The sequence below is a fragment of the Gobio gobio genome (assembly GCF_949357685.1).
Source record: "Gobio gobio genome assembly, chromosome: 18".
In the NCBI taxonomy this organism is placed as follows: Eukaryota; Metazoa; Chordata; class Actinopteri; order Cypriniformes; family Gobionidae; genus Gobio; species Gobio gobio.
Window position 1 is genome coordinate 19,320,483 of NC_137111.1, and position 22,435 is coordinate 19,342,917.

Below are 22,435 nucleotides of genomic sequence, written 5' to 3' on the forward strand. Positions count from 1 at the left end.
GAGACAATGAACCAATGACAGGACAAGACACAAGATCACATGAGGGCATGGGATTCACATGACAAGACCAGGAAGTGCACGACAAGACTGTGAACATGACAAACTCAAACATAACCATGAACATAATAAACTGAAAACAGAACCAAGAACAATGAACATGAACCAACACCAAAACACCCTGTGACACTTAAATATTGTTATTATTATAAATGGGATATTGTATATTTATTTATACTCTCATACATAATAATAATAATATAATATTTTTGTATTATTTTTATTATTAATATATTTGACATTGGGCATTTATTTATTTATTTATTTATTCTTCCACAGTGCAAATTGCTTTATGATTTCTGCTGTGCTTGCGTGTTGACTACTATATGTATTTGTGAGCATGTCTCAAGAGATTTATATTGCATCATCAGTCTCCATGGTAACTACACACATTCACTGCTTTCAGATAATTACCCACATGTTAAATACTCAGTATAGTGGCAGTTCATTATGAGGGGACAGGGAACTGCTGCGTAGGTTTGAAAACATAAACAGCGGCAGTGCTGGGAGAGTGCAGTCACTGCTAGGTTTTGTTTTCAAGGGTAGCTTGAATAGTCTGACATGAAAAATATACCTCATGGTTTCATTTTGGCTTTTGGGGTTTCCCATAAAAATTCTGTGTGTGATTTATTTAAAATTCCTCTTTCTGGTTCCATATTTGGCTTCATCCTTTCAGATGTCAGTGAATGTGGCATGTTGTTGCTGTTTTCAAAGCTGCAGTTGACGTGCAGGTGATAACAATTATTCTCAGTGTAACACTGCTGCTAAAGTGCCCTGCAGCAACTCTTAACAAATAGCGCTGCTTATATGAAAGGTATGAGATCACTGTTGTTTTATTTTTTATGATCTCTGTAGGATTCCAGACTGCTATTAAAATGGTCACAAACATAAATATTTGCTATTCTAAAGTATTGCGTTTGATTAGCATATTGTTTAGCATACCCCGAATGTAAGGTTGAATTTACCAAAGAACTATCTTTAAAAAGTAAAATAGATTGTACATTTGCTGTGGTGTGTGATATGCCAACAGCTTCCATAGCTTGTGTGTGTGTGTAAATATAGATTAGTAGACAATAGTTTCGATTTACGCACACTGTGGGTGGTGTTATTTGACTGCGAGTTATTTGATTCTTTCTGTTTGGAAACTGTAGCTTGTGTTAACAGAAACAGATCTATCGAGGAACTTGCTGTTGTGTTGTGGTTTGGATGTTGAAAGCTTCTCCAGGCACATCCCAAAGGGTGCAGGTAAATGAAGGTTAAAGAGTGTTTTCGGGTGGACTGGTGAACTCTAACAGTATAATCATGGATTCAGGGCTCTCAGCAGAAACAGAAAATCTTACATAATACTAGCAAATAATAAGCTGCTTTAAAGAGTTTGGGACATACAGCTTCACTAAAAGTAAAACTGGTGCATGTAAAAATACCTAAAAATACAAAAAAATCTGTCTGTGTGAAATTTCTAGGCTCTTGGCTATACTTGAGAGGGTCTCAAGAGAAAATCATGTTTCACTTTAAATCACTTGCTATAAAGATTAGGATTCAGGCTAGTTTGTGATAGGCCTGCGCATGAATATATGATGATTGAGCTGTCATTATCTTTCATTTGAAATGGAAGCTTTCAACTATGCCATGCGTCTGTAAAAGTCTAGAAAAGTAGTATCTACTGTTAAGCGACCAATAGAATAATATAAGATATCAGGAGAGAGGCGTTACATTCAATATCACAATGAAAATGAAGATTTCTATTTCAAATAAATGATTTTGAACTTTTTATTCATCAAAGATTCCTAAAAAAAAATTTATCACAGTTTCCAAAAATATTAAGCAGCACAACGTTTGAAATTTGAAAACATTTATTTTAAATTGTCATAAAATTTCACAAAAGTACTGTTTTAATGTATTTTTGATTAAATAAATTCAGCCTTGGTGAACATACAGCCTGTTTACACCTGGTATTTGGAAACGTTTCCGTCGACCCTGTCACAAGTGGATGACACTAAATACAGGGGTTCTGAAACGTTTTGAGCTTGTCCACTTTTGAACACTTCCAGAGGTAGTCTAATTGTCTAAAAGTCTAATTGATTCGATCGACAAAAATGCATTAATACCAGGTGTAAACAGGGCCAAGACTGCGTTTACTCTGGCACAACAAAATCAGATTTTTTTTTACTCACATCTGACACCGATCGGAATTTGATGCACACGTGTTAACACAAAAATCCACACAAGATTCGATTTTTTTGCATCTGTTCTGAGCCACTTCCAAATGTGGTTTTAAAGGGTTAGTTCACCCAAAAATTAAAATAACCCCTTGATTTACTCACCCTCAAGCTATCGTAGGTGTATATGACAATTTCTTCCATTCAGATGAATACAATCAGAGATATATACCAGGACATTAAATAATGTCCTGGCTGTTCCAAGCTTTATAATGGCAGTGAATAGAGGATTTGATTTTGAAGCCCAAAAAAGTGCATCCCTCCATCATAAAAGATCAAAGATATCCGGCTCTGAGGGATTCCAGGGGGTTAATAAAGGCCTTCTGAAGCGATACATTTGTGTGAGAAAAATATCCATATTTAAAACTTTATAAACTAAAATAACTAGCTTCCGACAGACGACGTACACATCAATTTACGGCGAAAGAGTAACCTCTGACCTGACGCATGACGTATTGATGAACGCGGAAGCGCAGAGGAAAAGAGGAAAGAGCAAAACAAAACACCGGTCATGAATTAAAAGTCTAAAAGGAGAATTTTTAAAGGGAAATGTCGGAGGATTTCGATATGAGAAGATGAGCTTCAGTTTGTTGCTCGGCGTCAAAGAGGTGTGAAAGCTTACGCTTCTCCTACATCCTATGTCATGCAGCGCGTCAAGGGTTACTCTTTTGGTCTTAGTCAACTTGCTTATAAAGTTTTAAATAAAGATATTTTTCTCACATAAACGCATCGCTTCACCTCAGAAGGCCTTTATTAACCCCCCGTAGGCGTGCGGATATCTTTTATGGTGGATGGATGCACTTGGAGCGATGCACTTTGGGCTTCAACATCAAATCCTCTAGATATTTAATATATGTACAATTGTATCTGAAAAGAAGAAAGCCATACACATAGGTTGAGTAAATCATGGGGTAATTTTCCTATTTGGGTGAACTATCCTTTTATATCAGATACATATTCTATATCTGAACATCTGACCTACTTCTAAACATGCATGTCCGATTCACTTTGGAAATCCAAGGTACCAAAAGGCGAGGGCAACACGTTTGGCCACAAAAATAGCTTTTTAATGCGGTATTATGAAGAAGACCGGCTTGTATGCACTCGCACTAAAACTCAGTTTTTTTTTACTGAGGTGGAAACTATATAGTTAAGAAATAGCACACATACAGAAACATTCAGGAGCATAGAAACTGGTTTTCAACTTATGCCCCATGATTTTTGTTAAATAACAGCTTCACTGCTGAAAGCTACATGGGCTATTTCTCAGCAATGAGTTGATAACTTTGCTGTTTTAGTAAATAAACTAAAAAGCTTCACTATTACATTCAGATGAATGCAGGTAATTTATAATCTCTCTCTCTCTCTCTCTCAATCAAATGAATGGAATCTTACCACGCTACTAAAATAACAAACTAAAATTACTGTTATTTTCCTGTATATACACATTCAGTCAGATTTTGATGCAAACATCAATGACAGCTTTTAACTTATCAATGCAGGCAAATAATCATGGCCACTCGATGTGAATTATAAAATTCAAGTACAGACATTCAAAACTCAGGTGTCAACCATGTTGCATAGTAAAGCACTCACCAACAGAATCAATTTGGCTGGGGATTAATGTTGGATACCAGTCATGTCCTAAAGTGAATGTAAACAGGCGGGACACAAAATCGGACATGGTCAAAATATCAGATCGCTGCATAAAGACTTGCAGTGTACAACAACAACATGAGATATATGGTGCAGTACGCTTGTATACTGCATGTACTGGAATCTAGTTAGTATCCTAGTTTGTTATTATGCTATTCCGAACAAAGCATTTGAGTGTTTACTTTCTTGTGAATAGCCTTGCAAATGAAAAATCATCTATCATTACCATGTTAAGTATGTTATTGTGTTTCATAGTAATCAGGTACTTCAGCAGCGAGGATGCACCTTTTTCTCTTTATGGATAAACAGATTGAATCCTCCACCATGCGCAGGGAGAGTAATTACCCCACTCGTTTATTCTGCGTGTGAATAGATGAAGGGCTATTAAGAGCCATTAAGAGCGTTTATGAAGTGATGGTGGGCTTGAGATGCGCTTATCTGATCTGAACAATAGCACTGCGGTTCTTAAGAGACTCCAGACAGATTCCATTCAGAGTTCCTGTATTATAAAGTATTCTTGGTTTTCAAGCATTTCCCCTTGACACTTTGGAAGAGTTTCTGTGCTGAATGAATAAACTGTGCTATTGATTGCTGGTGAGAATGTGATGTCTTTCTTTGGTTTTGGAAGTCTTTCATGTCATTTCAGTGATTTTTAAAATGGCTGAAAAACTCATGTAATACTGGATTTTTTTTGGGGGGGAAAGTACTTTTATTCAGCAAGGATGCATTAAATTGATCAAAAGTGCAGTAAAGACATTTACATAATTAATGCTGTTCTTTCAAACGTTCTATTTATTCATCAAAGAATGCTGAAAAAATGTATCATGGTTTCCACAAAAATATTAAGCAGCACCAAATCAGCATATTAGAATTTCTGCCGCTACGAACTGCTGCTTGATCCATTTTTGTGGTTCAGTATTTCTGTCACAGTTCGCTTGCGCAGAGATAATATAGAGCAGGATCTATTTGCAGCAGTTATGGTTTATTCACTAACTTAACATAAAACAATAGTTCTCAGGAAGGATACTGGGCTTCCAAAAACAAGAACCGAACAATCAACTAAACAGAAGGTGTGTTCCATTCTACAGTAGGCTAAGTGGACTGCAAAATGGACTTCACAGGGTATTTCGCCATCTTAAGTGAGATTCCAATCTGAAGGGGATGAACATGTTCATAGCATAGGGCATAGGGAATAAGATAACATCGATACATCACTTCACAGGAAGTGGAGAAGAAAAATCACCCAACTGTTATTGCACACCACGTCGCCAGTCAGAACTAATGATGGAGCAGAGCTGTTGAAAGAGTTTTTCAACGGCTCTGTGGTGGAGGAGTTTACGTATGCGTGAGTATTCATACATGTTGTTATTATTATACAAACTAGAGTATGAATGGCTATGGCGATGAATGTTGCATTCGTATTTTTTATTGTATGAATAGGTATGACAAAGTAAAAGTGGCTGGTGCGAGCTCCGCAGCAGATTTCTCCCTGACAGTAAAAGTGGTGTTACGTCACGAAAGTGCAGACTCGTAGGAAGACCGCAAGTGGGTGCCATTTGGGACAGGGCCTTCATAGGCACTTTCGTTCTTTTGAGCTTACAATGGCTGCCGCGTGTCCATGAGACCATAGGGTGTCCCATTTGTCATTGTATGGTTCAGAAGGGTGCTCACGAGCACCCCATTTGCAGTCAATATGCGCCCTCGATGCACACTTTTGCTAGCTCCACGGCAGACTTCTTCCCGACCGCAAGTGTTTAGGGTGCCATTTGGGACAGGCCAATTATTGTCTGCAAAGTCCACTTCACCGGAAATCCCATGCTCAGGGAGTAGGCAGTAGTGAACACTGCGTAGGGACCCTGTAAATTGGAACACACCTAGAATAAAACCATGAAAACAAAGAAGGTGTTCAACCAATAAATCAATGAAAAACCATGGGAACAGACAAGGAAATGAAACAGGCAGGTCAAACAAGAAAAAACAAAACTAAAACACAGATAAACTAAACATAACACACAGGAATAAATTACATTTTAAAATATAAAATGTAACTGTATTTACTGTAATTATATTTTATTGAAACTGTATTTACATTTCATTGGAATTTGAGAAATTAAACGTTTATTTAAAAAAATTTATGCAAATATATTATTTAGATGTAAAATAAATATATACATATACAGATGCATCTGTCCATCTTTTGGATCCATCTTTTTTATTCGCTGAATATGATTTATGCATTTTGATAAGATGAACCAAATGAAAAGCACATCAGAGCCTTTGGTGAGAGCCAAAAATTGTATCTGTGAGTATGTGGTACACGGGATATTTAAAAGAGATAAATTTTAGCCGATACCGATAACCGATAATTCTTTATTTTCAAAAGCCGATAATCGATATATTGGTTATGTAATTTTTGAGAGCCTGATTACAAAAACAAAAGTCTCACCATTTAAAACCATGTCCCAAAGCACAATTATAATGTTCTCATTATAATTTTATGTAGCCTATATGACAGACTTGTGTTGCACTTAATTGTATTTTTCCTTCTTGAAGTGATTCCAATCATATTTCAAGCAATTCAAAACCATCATGGCGAACAGTGTGCATCTGAAGTGTCTCAGCTGAAGGAAATAATACATTATTTATCAGCTTCAATAGATCAGCCAAATTTTCTTATCGGGCCGCTAACGTTAACATTAAAATTGAACATATATCGGCCGATACCGATATGTTGGCTGATATATTGTGCATCCCTAATATTTAAGTGCAATTGTAAACTGCATAAATACTGCAGCCAGATTACCTCATTTGTACGGCATCACTGAAAACGTCACATTTCACTGCATAGATTGTAGTAAAACTGCAACCCTTCAGTTCATATATGAGGGGGAGTATTTTTACAGTGTCAAGTGATTTGATGTCTGTTTGCATAATAAAAAATGAAAACAAAATGGCTCATAAATCAGCAGCTGATGTCATTTTGTTTGCTTGTAGGGGAGGACCGGCCGAGGGAGAGCATCATGGGCACCGCCGATGGACAGGCGATGGTGGGCGGAGCAGGGGCAGAGTCAGGGACGGGGCGGCAGAGATTACGCTGCTGCGTGCGAGTGACAGCCGTCCAGGTGCGAAAAGCAATATTGGGCTTGGCCATGGTGATGTGCGTGTGCTCTTCATGGGCAGGCTCCACCCAGCTGGCCAAACTGACCTTCAAGCAGTATGATGCACCGTTCACTCTCACATGGTTCGCCACCACATGGAACTGCCTCTTCTTTCCTCTGTATTACGTTGGCCACCTGTGCAAGAGCCCTGAGAGACAGACACCAAAGCAGAGGTTCAGGTAAGAATCTGGGCCAGTGAGATAGTGTTAATCCAGCAATGCATTCTGGGATTTCCTTCTCTGGGAATGAGATGGCTTATGCAGCTTACAACTGCAGGTTCTGGAGCAGAGCAGGGTTTTGTGTTTGCCTGGTAAATTTGTTTAGTGAAATTCCTTTTTGTGACCCTGATCTCTGTTGAGGGGAACACGTAGGAAATTCTGTGTCGTAATGCACCGATGGTTTGCCCTCTCCAGGTTTGTCTTTTGATCTTGTATGTGTTGAATACTAAGTAGACTCGGTAACACTTTATAATAACTGCATGCTATGAATCATTAGTTAAAGCTGCAGTCCATGTCTTTTTGCGCTCTAGTGGTTAATAAACAGAACAGCATGCATCTTGCGGAAGAACATTGCAGCCGGAACTACTTCTCTCTGTTTATGTCTATGGTGAGTTACACAAGGACTGTGCTCCTCCGCAGCGGTTCCCACAAGACCGGTCTGAAATAGTCCCAATATAAACACTTATTATAAGTGTACCATAATGATTCAGGGTAAGACAAAAACATGGTTTGGAAAATGGATTAATGTTGTACATTCTCATTATATAATTTTTGCAAATCTTGAACACAAAAAAAGTTACTGGCAATAGCTTTAAGCATTAGTAAACAGTTTATTCTTGATTCATAAGCATATCTATAATGTGTTTAATAATTGTATTTTCATACTTTATTAATAATTTCTAAATTAAGTATTACATTATTTACAAACCTGTTATTTAATTGTCAGTGGTTCACATGGTTCATCATTTAGAAAGTGTAATTAAATGATTGATAAACTATTTAAATGTACATTTATACATCTTATTATTTAGACATATAATAGTTACTCAGTGTGTTAATAAATGCTTTATCAACATGTATTCCTTTGTCAGCTTGTTTCTGACAGAGAATAAAACATTTTAAAAGATGATTGCGACCTTTTTATCTCACAATTCTGACTTTAAAACTCACAATTGCGCGTTTATATCTCGCAATTCTGAGAAATAAAGTCAGAATTGCGTATTATAAAGTCAGAATTGCGTATTATAAAGTCAGAATTGTGAGATATAAACTAAGACTTTATATCGCGCAATTAGGCTTTATAACTCGCAGTTCTGAGAAAAAAAGTCTGAATTGTGAGAGAAAAAGACGCAATTACCTTTTTAATTTTTTTATTCTGTGGCGGTAACAAGCTTTCATTATGCCTCGTAAAGCGTTTACAACGGAGATTTAAAGGCTGAGTTATCTTCTGCACTCCTGTTCTATAATGTTTTAAAGTTAGTATTGAGGTAGTTTTGACACTCTGAAATATTTTATTATATTATTATTGTTTTATAAAAATTGTATTTTGGCATTCCTGTAATCCATTGTCTAAATAATGTGTAAAAATTAAATAGTTAATCATTTAAATATGTAAATTAATCATTTACATATTTTACACTTTCTAAATGATCTTATGAACCACTGACGACTCCTAAATAACTGGTTTGTAAGTAATGTAATACTTCATTTAGAAACGATAAATTGATCATTCAAAAAGTATGAAAATCCAATTATTAAACACATTATAGATATGCTTATAACACAAGAATAAAGCATTTATAGCTGTTTTTATGAACTGCTTACTAATGTATATTAGCCTAATGCTTTGTAAATGATGAATTAACTATTTAATAATGCTTAACTAATTATTCATAGCATGCAGTTATTATAAAGTGTTAACTCTTTCTCCGCCAATGATTAAAAAATTCTGTCATTTGTGAGACAAAGCTTCCCTGCAACAAAAATGCTGCCCTTCCAGCTTTCCGTGTTTCCACTGTTAGACAGTAGGGGGTGTTATTACACATCTTCTTAAAGAGTACAGAATCTACTGATCAAAACACAGGAGAAAAGAAGCAGAAACAAGCAGATGCATATGTAAAATAACGCAATCATCAACATTAAATAGCATATAAATCAAAACTGTCTAATGTTACCGAATGAAATGTTGACCCAGGAAGTGGTTAGGACTGTGCATGCATTAGGGGTGGTGATGGACTCTCTACTCCTTTTATTTTTTGATCATCGTTCTGAATCTGATCCAGATGTAGTCTTTGACAAAAATGCGATGTTCTCAGCTTTTTGCTCAAAATTATGAAACTACACACATTCAAGTGTTGATAAAAAGAATGCATGAAGCTAGAATAAAACAGTATTTTTTTATTTATTTTTTTAAACAGAGGGTTTTTTCTTTCTTTTGATATTTTACATATTCAGATATTCAAACAAAAAAATATTCTGAGGGCTACAAAACTTTTGTGAAAATGATAAAAAATGCTGGTGGTGGCTGGAACACCGGCGGGGAAATAGTTAAAGGAAAGTATATTTCCGCTCTGTCTAGGAAGACCAAAATATACTTTTTTTTTTTATTTAATCATTTTGCAATTGCTTTTGTGTAAAATGAGGAAAAGCCCAAGCAATTTATCTTACAGGGCAAAACAATATTAGCAGTGCCGCAGTATATGAAGAGTAAAAACCAGCTGTGGAGTACAAAGGCTTTGTAAAAATGGAGGGGAAAAAAGCAGAAAAGGATTTTTTGGTTAATATGTAGTGACTTTATTTATAGTTATGCATTAATTAAGTGGTTTACTATAGCCAACTTAATTTATCCAAAGCCTAATGTTATTCAAAAATATGAGAAGCGGCTGGTTTTTGACATCTAGCCCAGCAACTCATTTAACATCCTAGAGAATAAAAAGTAAAGGTTATTTCACCTTAAAGGTTATAAGGGATATTTCACCCAAAAATGTTGTCATCATTTACTCACCCTAATGTTGTTCCAAACCTGTATGAGTTTCTTTCTTCTGTTGAATACAAAAGATGATATTTTGAAAAATGATGGTTATCAAACAGTTGAAAGTAGCCATTTACTTTCATAGTAAGAAAAATACTATGGAAGACAATGGCTACCGTCAATTTTTCAAAATATCATCTTTTGTATTCAACTCATACAGGTTTGGAACAACATTAGGGTGAGTAAATGATGACAACATTTTCATGTTTGGGTGAACTGGGCCTATCCCTTTAAATAAGCCATAACTCTATCCCATATTTTTTCCACTAAAACCAGAGGTGGATGACAGTTGCTGAAGCCTTTAAATGTAATAGTGGCAACAAGACATTTTTACAAGAAGACATTCTTACCATACAATAAAAAAATCTTCAGGATAGACAAACACAATAAAGCCAAAGGATTATTTCCATGGCGGACCTCAATGTAACAAACCATAACTAAAAAGGATGGAGGCCTGTGCTGAGGTGAAAAGGCAATATTCCCAACACCATTACATAACAAATTCCATTTAACAAAACATTTAGATGCCATACAGCCAAACTGAGTAGTTAATTAATTAAAAAATATCCTTAAATACAAAAAAGTCACTTTTCAGAACTTCTCACAATTGTATCCTTTTCATGCACTCTAAAAGGAAGAGTATTTTATTAATTTCCCAATAAAAACACAGGGTATAGTCATACAAAAACAGTGTCCAAAATGAAAAACATAACTTCTTGAGAAAATAAGCAACTTCTAAAAATGTGCAAATACTTACTTCCCTTGTGGATCAATAATTATATCCATAATCAAGTGACAAAAGCCAAAGACATCCTTTGCTTTGTATAAAACAAGAATCACATGTATAGACCAAACCAATAATGAAACTTAAACCAAGACACATTTTATTGATACCCATAATGTTCATATAAACTATACTCATAGACACCTTAGTCACTGAAATTACTGAAAAGAGATGTGAATGAAGTTGAATAAATGACCTTTTTTCCTGAATTAAATGGTTTAGTCCAATTTCCTGCTGGAGCAGTATAGATGTGAACTTCTACATTTGCTACATATACTATATAGCAGGACAGCAATTCATGACAATCCAAGGTAAGGCTGAGCAATTTAAAAGAAAGCTTGTGTAATTTCTTCGTAATTTACTCTCAGTTGTATTTGAGTCCATTATCTAACATGGAGGTGAATGGAGGACAGCTCTAAGTGTAATGGCCAGAGATATATGGCAAAAATAAGCTGTGTGTGTATCAGATCAGATCACGTCACACAAACACATTCAACATTTCAATGAGAGAATATCCTCCTGGGACCCAGGAATAGACTTTTTGTCCACTGTAGTGGACAATTTGGTGAATTTCTCTGACAGCATACATGTCAGTTTTATATCTGGATGTCCTGTGCTGTACAGAGCATTCAGGGCTTTTCAGAGATACCAAATGTTTTGAGGTTTCACCAGAACAACAACAACTCCTTGGTCTTTAAAAATGACTGACATTAATTTAGTGATTCAATTTAGCACGCTTGCGGAAATATGATACTATTTTGTAATTAGCATTTAAAACGGACACAGTTATGGGGTTTCTAATCAAAATTTGACTTTCTGTTATGATTCAGGGCATTGATTTTATTTTGGGGGACACAACAAGTGAATAGGGAAATAAATTCTATATTAATGTTCATATGAAAAATTAGGGTTTATTATGAAAATCTTGCCAATTATTACTCTCATTATTACACTTCTTTTTTCATTACATGTTGCCACAAGAACACATTAATATGCAAATTAGATACAGTGTATACATTATATCGGATGGGAAAAACCATTTATTTCCATTTTACATACATATTGCATAATTCATTCTGTTATATATTTCATAACAGAGCCGAGAATCATCTTTATACAAAGTTTGGTTTAAAAAAATCCTGAAACCTAAAAATGGATTTGTGAATGAAAAATAAAATCCCATTGTTTTTACCTACACATGTAATTTCATGTCATTTAATTTTTTTAAACAACTTAATCCTGGTGTTCACTACAGTGGACGTAGCATAACATATGAATAAAATGTGTTTTAAAAAAAAAAAACAATTCCCTCCATTTATTTCTTATGCTCTTAACATTGTAATGTCATGAAAAAATACTATAACTAAGGGAGAGGTTTTGAGCCTGACATCCAAATATACAAGTTTAAAATAACAGCAATTTTTAAAACAGAAATCTTTTGTAACATTATAAATGTCAAATGTGTCGATCAATTTCATTCATCCTTGCTGAATAAAAGTATTAATACAATTTTTTTTTTTTTTTTAAAGGTAGTGTACATAAAGCAAATGAGGTTTATGGATGTAGTGAAGGAGGACATGAAGGTTGTCGGTCTGAGAGAAGAGGATGCAGGGGATAGGGCTAGATGGAGGCAGATGATTCGCTGTGGCGACCCCTGAAGGGAACAGCCGAAAGGAAACGAAGAAGTGTACATAAAGCAAATCAAATGCACATTTTTGGACACTAAAATCATGTCATTTTTGTGTATGTGGTATTTTAGAGAGTGCTGTCGGTTCTTCGGGGACGACGGACTAACAGCGAAGGTGTTCTTCACTAAAGTGGCTCCTTTCGGCCTGCTGTGGATCCTGACGAACTACCTGTACCTTCAGGCTCTGAGAAAGATCAACAGCACCGATGTTTCTGCCCTTTTCTGCTGTAACAAAGCCTTCGTCTTTCTCCTGTCGTGGATCGTGCTGCGGGATCGCTTCATGGGCGTCAGGGTGAGTGGATGAAGAAATTCTAGATATTGATTTGACATAGACTTTTCATAATAAAAGAGTTTGATAGATAGACAAATAGATAGATAGATAGATAGATAGATAGATAGATAGATAGATAGATAGATAGATAGATAGATAGATAGATAGATAGATAGATAGATAGATAGATAGATAGATAGATAGATAGATAGATAGATAGATAGATAGATAGATAGATAGATAGATAGATAGATAGATAGATAGATAGATAGATAGATAGATAGATAGATAGATAGATAGATAGATGTAATGGCAATGTTTGGTTGTGGATTGACGACTGGTGTTATTCTCTCTGAAACCTTTCTGTTGTGTAATCCCATAGCCATGAGTCAGCAGTTCCATCATAGTACAATACTTTGCTTTTACACTCACCTTTTCCTGTCTTCCTTTGTGCTCCTTTCTTCTGTTTCCTCAGATCAAAGAAACTAAAATGCTGTTTAACATTTTCTTTGTCTCTCTGTGTTCCTGTTACTCTCTCTCTCTCTTTCACTCTAACTCACTCTCTCTCTCTCTCTCTCTCTCTCTCTCTTTCTCTCTCTCTCTCTCTCTCTCTCACACACACACACACACACACATGTTTGTTTTTGTGAAATGTGAGGACATTCCATAGGCGTAATGGTTTTTATACCGTACAAACCATATTTTCTATCCCCTTACACTGCCCCTGCCCCTAAACCTACCCATCACAGGAAACTGCACAGTTTACTTTCTGTGAAAAAAAACTTGTTCTGTGTGATTTATAAACATTTTGAAAAGTGAGGACATGGGGAACGTCCTCATATTTCACCCTCTTTTTGTAATACCTATGTCATACCCATGTCATTATACACATTTGTGTCCTGATATTTCATAAAAACATGCCCACACACGCACAAGCACCGCAGTCAGTGCTGGGCAGATTTTGGTGAGTCAGGATGTTTGGATGTCCCTGGCGCAGTACTAGTTAAGTGGGTTCCCATCTGGAGGACATTAGATGAGATGGAGATTGTGAGCTCACATTAGTATGAGTGTTTGGTTTGTGATACAGTTCAGATATGTGATGTGCTGCTCTACCTTTAGAAATGACCCACAATCTTACCAGAATGTAGGAATTAATAATAAACTAAAGGGGGAAAAAAAACCTTTAGGATATCCTGCGAAAATGGGACGTGAGTGAAGATTTGGACAATATTTCATGTCAAATGGAACAAGTCAATTCAGATTTTTGTTAGTTGTTTTAAAATAGTCTTGATTTGCTTTGTGTTGCATCTATTTCTTGTTTCTTGCTTGTCATTTTATGGTGAAATATGCCCTGGAGGTTTCATGAGATACACTCGCGTGTTTTTCTTTGTTTCTCCTGATAAGAAGATGGTAATATGAATACAGCAACATCCATGAGAATGCAAAACCACGATCCTTCAAATAAGGGCACGAGAACAGAGATAGTTGAACCAGAACAAGAAGCTGTTCGGAAAGCTGTTCAGGAGGGTCTTTGGGTGGGAGTAATCAGTCTTTCTGACACCCTCATAATGTTTCTGTACTGCACTCAATTTAGCTACGCTCTGGAAACATTTTTCATTTGGACACATACACACGCTTGTGTATTAAGCAGGCCTGTTCCATCAGATATATTGCCTTTGTCATACTCCCTTGAATTCTGAGTATTTGTGTGTGATTAAAAAGAGAAAGAACAACAGAAAGGTTTAATAAAAAAAATGAAAGTTGTTGGTTTTCCATTCTTATTACTTCCATCATCAATATTCTGTAGAAGACATGATCTGCTAGGAGAGAAAAGTATAACATGAGATACAAGTATCACACTAGATATATTCACCGATCAGGTATAACATTATGACCTAATATTGTGTTGGTCCCCCTTTTGCTGCCAAAACGGCCCTGACCCGTTGATGCATGGACTCCACTAGACCCCTGAAAGTGTGCTGTGGTATCTGGCACCAAGATGTTAGCAGCAGATCCTTTAAGTCCTGTAAGTTGCGAGGTGGGATCTCCATGGATCGGACTTGTTTGTTCAGGACATCCCACAGATGCTCGATTGGATTGAGATCTGGGGAATTTGGAGGCCAAGTCAACACATCAAACTCGTTTTTGTGCTCCTCAAACCATTCCTGGCAAACCTTTGTGGTAGGGCGCATTATCCTGCTGAAAGAGGCCACGGCCACCAGGGCATACCGTTTTCATGAAAGGGTGTACATGGTCTGCAACAATTATTAGGTAGGTGGTACGTGTCAAAGTAACATCCACATGGATGGCAGGACCCAAGTTTTCCCAGCCGAACATTGCCCAAAGCATCACACTGCCTCGCCGGCTTGACTTCTTCCCAAAGTCAGACCAGGCCACCTTCTTCCATTACTCCATGGTCGGCACTTTCGGCAGTGGACAGGGGTCAACATGGGCACCCTGACTGGTCTGCGGCTATGCTGCCCCATACGCAACAAACTACGATGCACTGTGTATTCTGTACACGTGCATCAATGAGCCATGGCCGCCCATGACCCTGTCGCCGGTTCACCACTGTTCCTTCCTTGGACCACTTTTGATAGATACTGACCACCGCAGACCGGGAACACCCCTCAAGAGCTGCAGTTTTGGAGATGCTTTTTTCCTGCTTTTAACACATCAACTTTGAGGACAATTTTCACTTGCTGCCTAATATATCCCACCCACTAACAGGTGCCGTGATGAAGAGATTATCAGTGTTATTCACTTCACCTGTCATAATGTTATGCCTGATCACTGTATATGTATCTGAATATACTATTTATAATATATGTATCTATATATGTGTGTGTTAGCGTATGCATGTAAGTATGTATTTAATGCATGTTGTAGTCTACGGACCTATTTTTTGCTGTTTGATGTAACACATTGCGATGCCTGTGACCTTTATTTTGTTCTTTTACAAGATTGTTGCTGCCATTCTGGCCATCGCTGGAATAGTGATGCTGACTTACGCTGATGGCTTTCACAGTCACTCTGTTATTGGCATAACACTTGTAGTGGCCTCTGCATCTGCCTCTGCCCTCTATAAGGTAACCCCACTTCAGCAGTCAACACTTTTGTTATTGCTCATTGAGTGACACCAATTTAACAAATGTTTTTCAGTTGACTTGTTATTTGAGTCTGTGGCATTGAATATAACAAACGTGTGTCCTGGGAGTGCCTTGTTTTCAGTGATTAAAAAGACCTCACTAATCTATTCGTCTTGATTGATTTGCGATGCACTTTCTTGCGGTCAAAAGCACAAATCAATAAGGGAACTGGACAGAAAGATCAGTTGTAGATCGGTTGGCTATCTCGAAATCTTGCAACATTACACCCGTGTCTTCTTTCCTGCAGACATTTGAAAGATAACATTATAATTTATCCTGTCCACTATTAGGAAAGTTGTTTTGAATCTGTAGTTTGCTAACCTACAAGCTAAATTAGTTACATAGTCATGCTGATACTTAGCTAAACAACAAGTTTTGGAACTAAATAAAGGGAAGGTATTTTACATTATTATCAGATTATATACTGTAGTTAAAAAACAAATCTGGCACAAAAACAATGGGGATATCAAGCATGAGCACTTACATTTGTGTTAAATAAAACTATTAAAATGAACAATGAATTAGCAGTATTTAATTTATATACATCAGAATCAGAATCAGAAAGAGCTTTATTGCCAAGTGTGCTTGCACACACAAGGAATTTTTCTTGGTGCTGAAGCTTCCAGTGCACATAATCAATACAAACACAACAAGAACATAGTTATACAAATTCTAAGAATAAAAATATGAAAATAGCGTTAAAAATATTTATATTACATATCATATTATTTTACATGACTTATATATTACATATTAGGCACACCTTCAACTGCTCATTAACACATCTAATCAGCCAATCACAAAGCAGAAGCTCAATGCATTTTGGCATGTAGATATGGTCAAGACAATCCACTAAATTTCAAACTGAGCATCAGAATGGGAAAGAAAGATGATTTTAAGTGACTTTGACATGGTTGTTGGTGCCAGACGAGCTGGTTAGAGCATCTTCTGATGGCTATTTCCAACCGGATAACGCGCCATGTCACAAAGTTCTCTTTTTCGAACCATTCTCTGTAAACCCTAGAGATGGTTTTGTGTGAAAATCCCAGTAGATCAGCAGTTTCTGAAATACTCAGACCAGCCCGTCTGGCACCAACAATCACTCACCAAGTCACTTAAATCAGCTTAATTTCTCCATTCTGATGCTCCGCTTGAACGTCAGCAGATCGTCTTGACCATGTTTACATGCCTAAATGAATTGAGTTTCTGCCATGTGATTGGCTGACAAGCAGTTGAACAGGTGTACCTAAAAAGTGGTCGCTGAGTATATAGCTAAAATAAAACAAGTATATTGTGAATAGCATTAAATGAACCATCGGAATGAACTGATTTAGCGAAACAAACTTATCTGAGCTGTTGTTTTTGTTTTTTTCTTAGGTGCTTTTCAAGCTTGTCTTGGGCAGTGCCAAGTTTGGAGAAGCGGCTCTGTTTCTGACCATTGTTGGAGGTGCAAACTTTGTCTTTTTGAGCTTTGTGCCAGTTATACTGTACTTCACACATGTTGAGTACTTCACATCCATAGCTGATCTTCCCTGGGTATACCTGTGTGGAGTAGCTGGACTCTTACTAGGTAAATAAAAGACTGACAGAAAAAAAAGTATATTATTATATGTATAGTATTATTTATATAATGTGCAATGATTAGAATAACTGTCTTAAGAGAACCACACACACACAATTGTACTGAAATGTAGTTTACTGTTAATAATTTTCTTCTTCCACAGCATTCAATATTCTGGTGAATTTTGGCATTGCCATTACATACCCTACGCTGATCTCACTTGGCATTGTGCTGAGTGTCCCTGTCAATGCAAGTGAGTTCATTTTCATCAAAGTAAACCCTTTATACAGTGCATCTGGAACGTATTCACATCTCTTCACTTTTTCCACATTTTATTATGTTACAGCCTTCATAATTTTCATAATTTCATAATTCATAATTTTCCTCAAAGTTTTACAAACAATACCCCATAATGACAACGTGAAAGGAGTTTGTTTGAAATTTTTGCAAATGTATTTTTTTTTAAAACGAGAGAAGAAAAAAAAAATCACATAAGAATTCACAGCTCGATACTTTGTTGAAGCCCCTTTGGCACCAATTACAGCCTCAAGTATTTTTGAGTATGATGCTACAAACTTGACACACCAATTTTTGGGCAGTTTCTCCAATTCTTCTTTGCAGGACCTCTCAAGCTCCATAAAGTCGGTACACAGCCATTTTCAGATCTCTCCAGAGATGTTCAATCGGGTTCAAGTCTGGGCTCTGGGACACTCAAGGACATTCACAGAGTTGTCTCGTAGCCACTCCTTTGTTGTCTTGGCTGTGTGCTTAGGGTCGTTGTCCTGTTGGAATATGAACCTTCACCCCAGTCTGATGGTCCAGAGAGCTCTGGAGCAGGTTTTCATCAAGGATGTAGCTGTACATTCATCTTTACCTCGATCCTGACTAGTCTCACAGTTCCTTCAGCTGAAAAACATCCCCACAGCATGATGCTGCCACCACCATACTTCACTATAGGGATGGTATTGGCCAGGTGATAAGCGGTGCCTGGTTTCTCTCCAGACATGACGCTTGCCATTCAGGCCAAAGAGTTCAATATTTGTTTCATCAGACCAGAGAATTTAGTTTCTCGTGGCCTGAGAGTCCTTCAGGTGCCTTTTTTCTGTACCCTTCCCCAGATCTATCTCTTGATATAATCCGGTCTCGGAGGACAGACAATTCCTTGGACTTAACAGCTTGGTTTGTGCTTCAACATGCAGTGTTAACTGTGTTATATAGACAGGTTTGTGCCTTTCCAAATCATGTCCAATCCACTGAATTTACCACAGGTGGACTCCAATCAAATTGTAGAAAAATCTCAAGGATGATCAGTGGAAACAGGATGCACCTGAGCTCAATTTTGAGTTTGGCTGTGAATACTTATGTACACGTGTTTGTTTGTTTTTTGTGCAAAAAATTACAAAGATTTCAAACAAAATTATTTCACTTTAATATTTTGGGGTATTGTTTGTAGAGTTGTGAAGAAAATAAAAGATTTAATCCATTTTGGAATAAGGCTGTAACATAACAAAATGTGGAAAAAGTGAAGCGCCGTGAATACTTTCTGGATGCACTGTGTATATATATACAAACTTGTTAATAGAAAACATATACATTGTGCCACTGACTGATTTAAAGGGATATATATAATTGCACTTTTAGTTAATTGTATATCTGTTTTTAAAGGTTTTTGTGAAACCGTTAGCAAAGCGGTAGAACCTGATTTAACCAAGTGCATCTTTGTTGATCTTGGAACAATATTCCAATCAGATTTGAGGGACAAGTTTACAGTTTTTGTCAAGTTTAGGCTTACAACCAGGGTTGGTACTTCTACATCAGCGTTATTCACCTATCATTTCCCTCTAATTTTAGGGATAACTTATGGGTAGGATTAGATTTAGGGGTAGGGATATGGTTAGGACTAAATTTTCTGAACAGAATGTTGTTCCAGGATCAACAAAATGTTGACCCAGGAACACGTCCAACTCGGCAAAATCAGGACATGCAACAAAGCGGGCAGTCATTGCAACTTCATAGACATTTTGCTGTGGTGACTCTAACGTGTTGTGTTGTTGGTGTTGCAGTGGTGGACCTGTACACCTGTGATATCCACTTCAACACAGTGCGACTCATCGCTGTGTTGATCATCTGCCTGGGCTTCCTAATGCTACTGTTACCGGAGGACTGGGATCAGTGTTTAATTGAGCTCGGCACCAAACTCAGAAAGCGGGAACAGCCTACTGAAACGGCTGAGACCGGAACCAGCTCAGGACTCAACTGGACCCGACGGGCCAGGACCTCCATGTCCACGTTTTCTCACTGACGTACACACCTTCTCCCATTCTTATTCCAGTGAGTGACTGGATGATGCTGGGAAGAGCATTCATTCCCTAATATTCCTAAGTCAACGAGGCGCCGTAAGGCCATCATTTACCATCATGCACATTATAACATGAGAAAAAGCCAAACTTGTTTTTTTTTTTGCGTATCTCCCAACTGTTAGTGGATTGGAACAAGACTTGGGTCTTGGAAAGCAAGAGCAGGGGTCTCAATCGACCGACCTATGAGCCAAATTTGGGTCATCAAGTGTTAAGTTTATCCTTCAATCCAGCCCACTAATCCATTTATTGTATAGAATTAAAATTTTTTAATGTTTTATATTTTAAATAAAATCTGTACTAATTACATTTCATTTTTATTTTAATTAATAATGATTTTTTATTTTATATATTGTTGTAATTTAATGTATATTATATACAGTATTGCAATTTAATTTTATATATTTATTATTGTCCACATGGCTTTTACAGGCCGAAAACTTGAATGTAAAAAGAACAACTGTAGTCCAGTTAATAACAATAAGCAAACAATGTACGGACATTTACCGAAAATAAGTCAAAGTCAGAAAAGTCTGAGTGACGCGCATCTACATCAAACTAGATATGGAGCAGTTTACACAGGGAAGTTTATTTGTGGCAATAAGTCTTCAGTGGATAGAAGGTTCTATTTTTGATGCACTACAGCTACTCCAACCACTTTATTTAGCCTGTCTGATATATATAAACAAATATTTTAATATCATATCTGTAGATTGATAACTATGTTGTCTTTTTATATCGAAATACGTCTGATTGTCGTGTGACAGCCAGCTTGTGATTTTTCTTACACTGCTAGTTGCAGAAAATAAAATGTAAGTAGTTTTAGAATACAAGTCCAGGCATTATTACTCCACTAAACATGCGGAGCATTATGCTAGGTATGAAAGGAAAGATGCATCGCTATGTCCATGCCTCAATAACTCTATATAGTGCAAATGCATGGTCGTAACACAAAACTGGCCCAAATGGAGGACTTTACCAGGCTAGTGGTAGTTTGAGACCTCTGCTCAAGAGATCCATGAATAACTACAATAAAGAGTCAGATCTTCAGATGGTTACACTCTCTTTGGAGCTCAAGAGAAACATGTCGGTCACTTTACAGCTCACATTATGGTATGAGTCACTACCAGTGCCCAGTAGAACATGTGCCAAACATTGATATAGACATTAAGAACTACAACATGTGCCGTCTTCTCATACAACAAAGTTCTACCTTGCAACAGGTGCATCTGGGGATTCCCCTTCCCAAACTGTGAATAAAGATGTTTTTGAACTCATGTTGGTTAACAGCGATCTTGAGGGTCTAGGAGAAAGAGCGAAACAGGAATAGGATGCCATGGTGCTGAGGTTTGCTGGGATGCTGGAGGACTGCAGATGTCCAGCTCGCCTTGTACAAAGTTCTGCCGCCCTTTGGGTGCATCAAGGTCTAAAGGGATTTCCTCTCCTTAACTGTGAATGGAGACTTTTGTGGGTTAACGACAGCGCCCAGACTGTTTATACTGAAGCTATATTTTGATTCCATCACATTTTTTCCAGTCACATGCTAGCCACTGTGAGGACACTTCAGGCGCAGTATTGGAAACCCGTAAAGGCAATCTTCAGCAAGTCGTGTTACCGTAAAGGGTGCCATGTGCATCCAGTGAATGTATGACCATTTCGGAAAAGTGCACCAACACCATGTGCTTTGAAAAAGGTGGTGACTGGAACTGATGCGCCACCTTTACACACACACACAAAAAAAACATCCTGCACTTCATAAGACTCCAGTCACTTTTTTTTAAACCCTGCATTGCATTTTCTTTTTTTTTAAATCGTACAGACTGTTCCATTGGAAGGAATTAGTTCTACAGGAAAATGCATGCAGAAAATGCCAATAAATGCTAGACGATGGCTTCACTGCCTTTTCTTTGATTTGCAATAGGATCTCATCAGCACTGTCTCCCATTGTCATTGTTATGATGACAATAAATATAATATTGTATTCCTCTGGAATTATTGCTAGACATTATTGTAAACCTTTGTAAGGAATGATTTTTACACTGAAATGCATTAAGATCACATTTGAGGAAAATGACAACAGAACAAATAAATCATCCATTTAATAGATCCGCTTTGTCTGTTTTCACATGTACCTAAAACTAAATGTTCTCTTCTGTTTGTTTTGTTTAAAATGTCAGTTGACAGTCCTATAGACTAATGAATATCAAACAGGCTGCTGAGAATTAATGTTTTTTTTGTTGTTGTTTTTGAACATGCTTAATTTCACACTAACCAACTGAGCGGGTTTCAGTAATTACACATCAATTGAATTTGTGGAATGTTTTAGTAAACCTGGAGTCAAAATGTGATTAGATAAGAGCTGCCAGTCATGTTAAATCATTTAATATTTTGTCATATTCTGTCATTTATTGCGCAGAATTAGATGCATCGGAGAAGACAAAGATTATGCATCAAGTTTAAAGACCAATTTTATTTTTGTTTTTGTTTGCCAATCCGCCTTTATGAA

The 22,435-nt window shown here is 37.0% G+C and overlaps 1 protein-coding gene across 2 annotated transcripts in view; it reads left to right on the forward strand.

Moving 5' to 3' along the window:
• slc35f3b (solute carrier family 35 member F3b) overlaps positions 1-19,874 on the forward strand; it is a gene marked incomplete at both ends in the record, with an annotated part of 103,718 nt that extends 83,844 nt beyond the window's left edge. For both annotated transcript variants that reach the window (XM_079842230.1, XM_079842231.1), the window contains 6 exons: positions 6,927-7,269; positions 12,664-12,883; positions 15,826-15,951; positions 17,389-17,581; positions 17,736-17,825; positions 19,636-19,874. In XM_079842230.1, coding sequence (XP_079698356.1) covers positions 6,927-7,269; positions 12,664-12,883; positions 15,826-15,951; positions 17,389-17,581; positions 17,736-17,825; positions 19,636-19,874 — 1,211 coding nt within the window. The remainder of the gene's footprint in view (positions 1-6,926; positions 7,270-12,663; positions 12,884-15,825; positions 15,952-17,388; positions 17,582-17,735; positions 17,826-19,635) is intronic.
• Between the last annotated feature and the right edge of the window lie 2,561 nt (positions 19,875-22,435).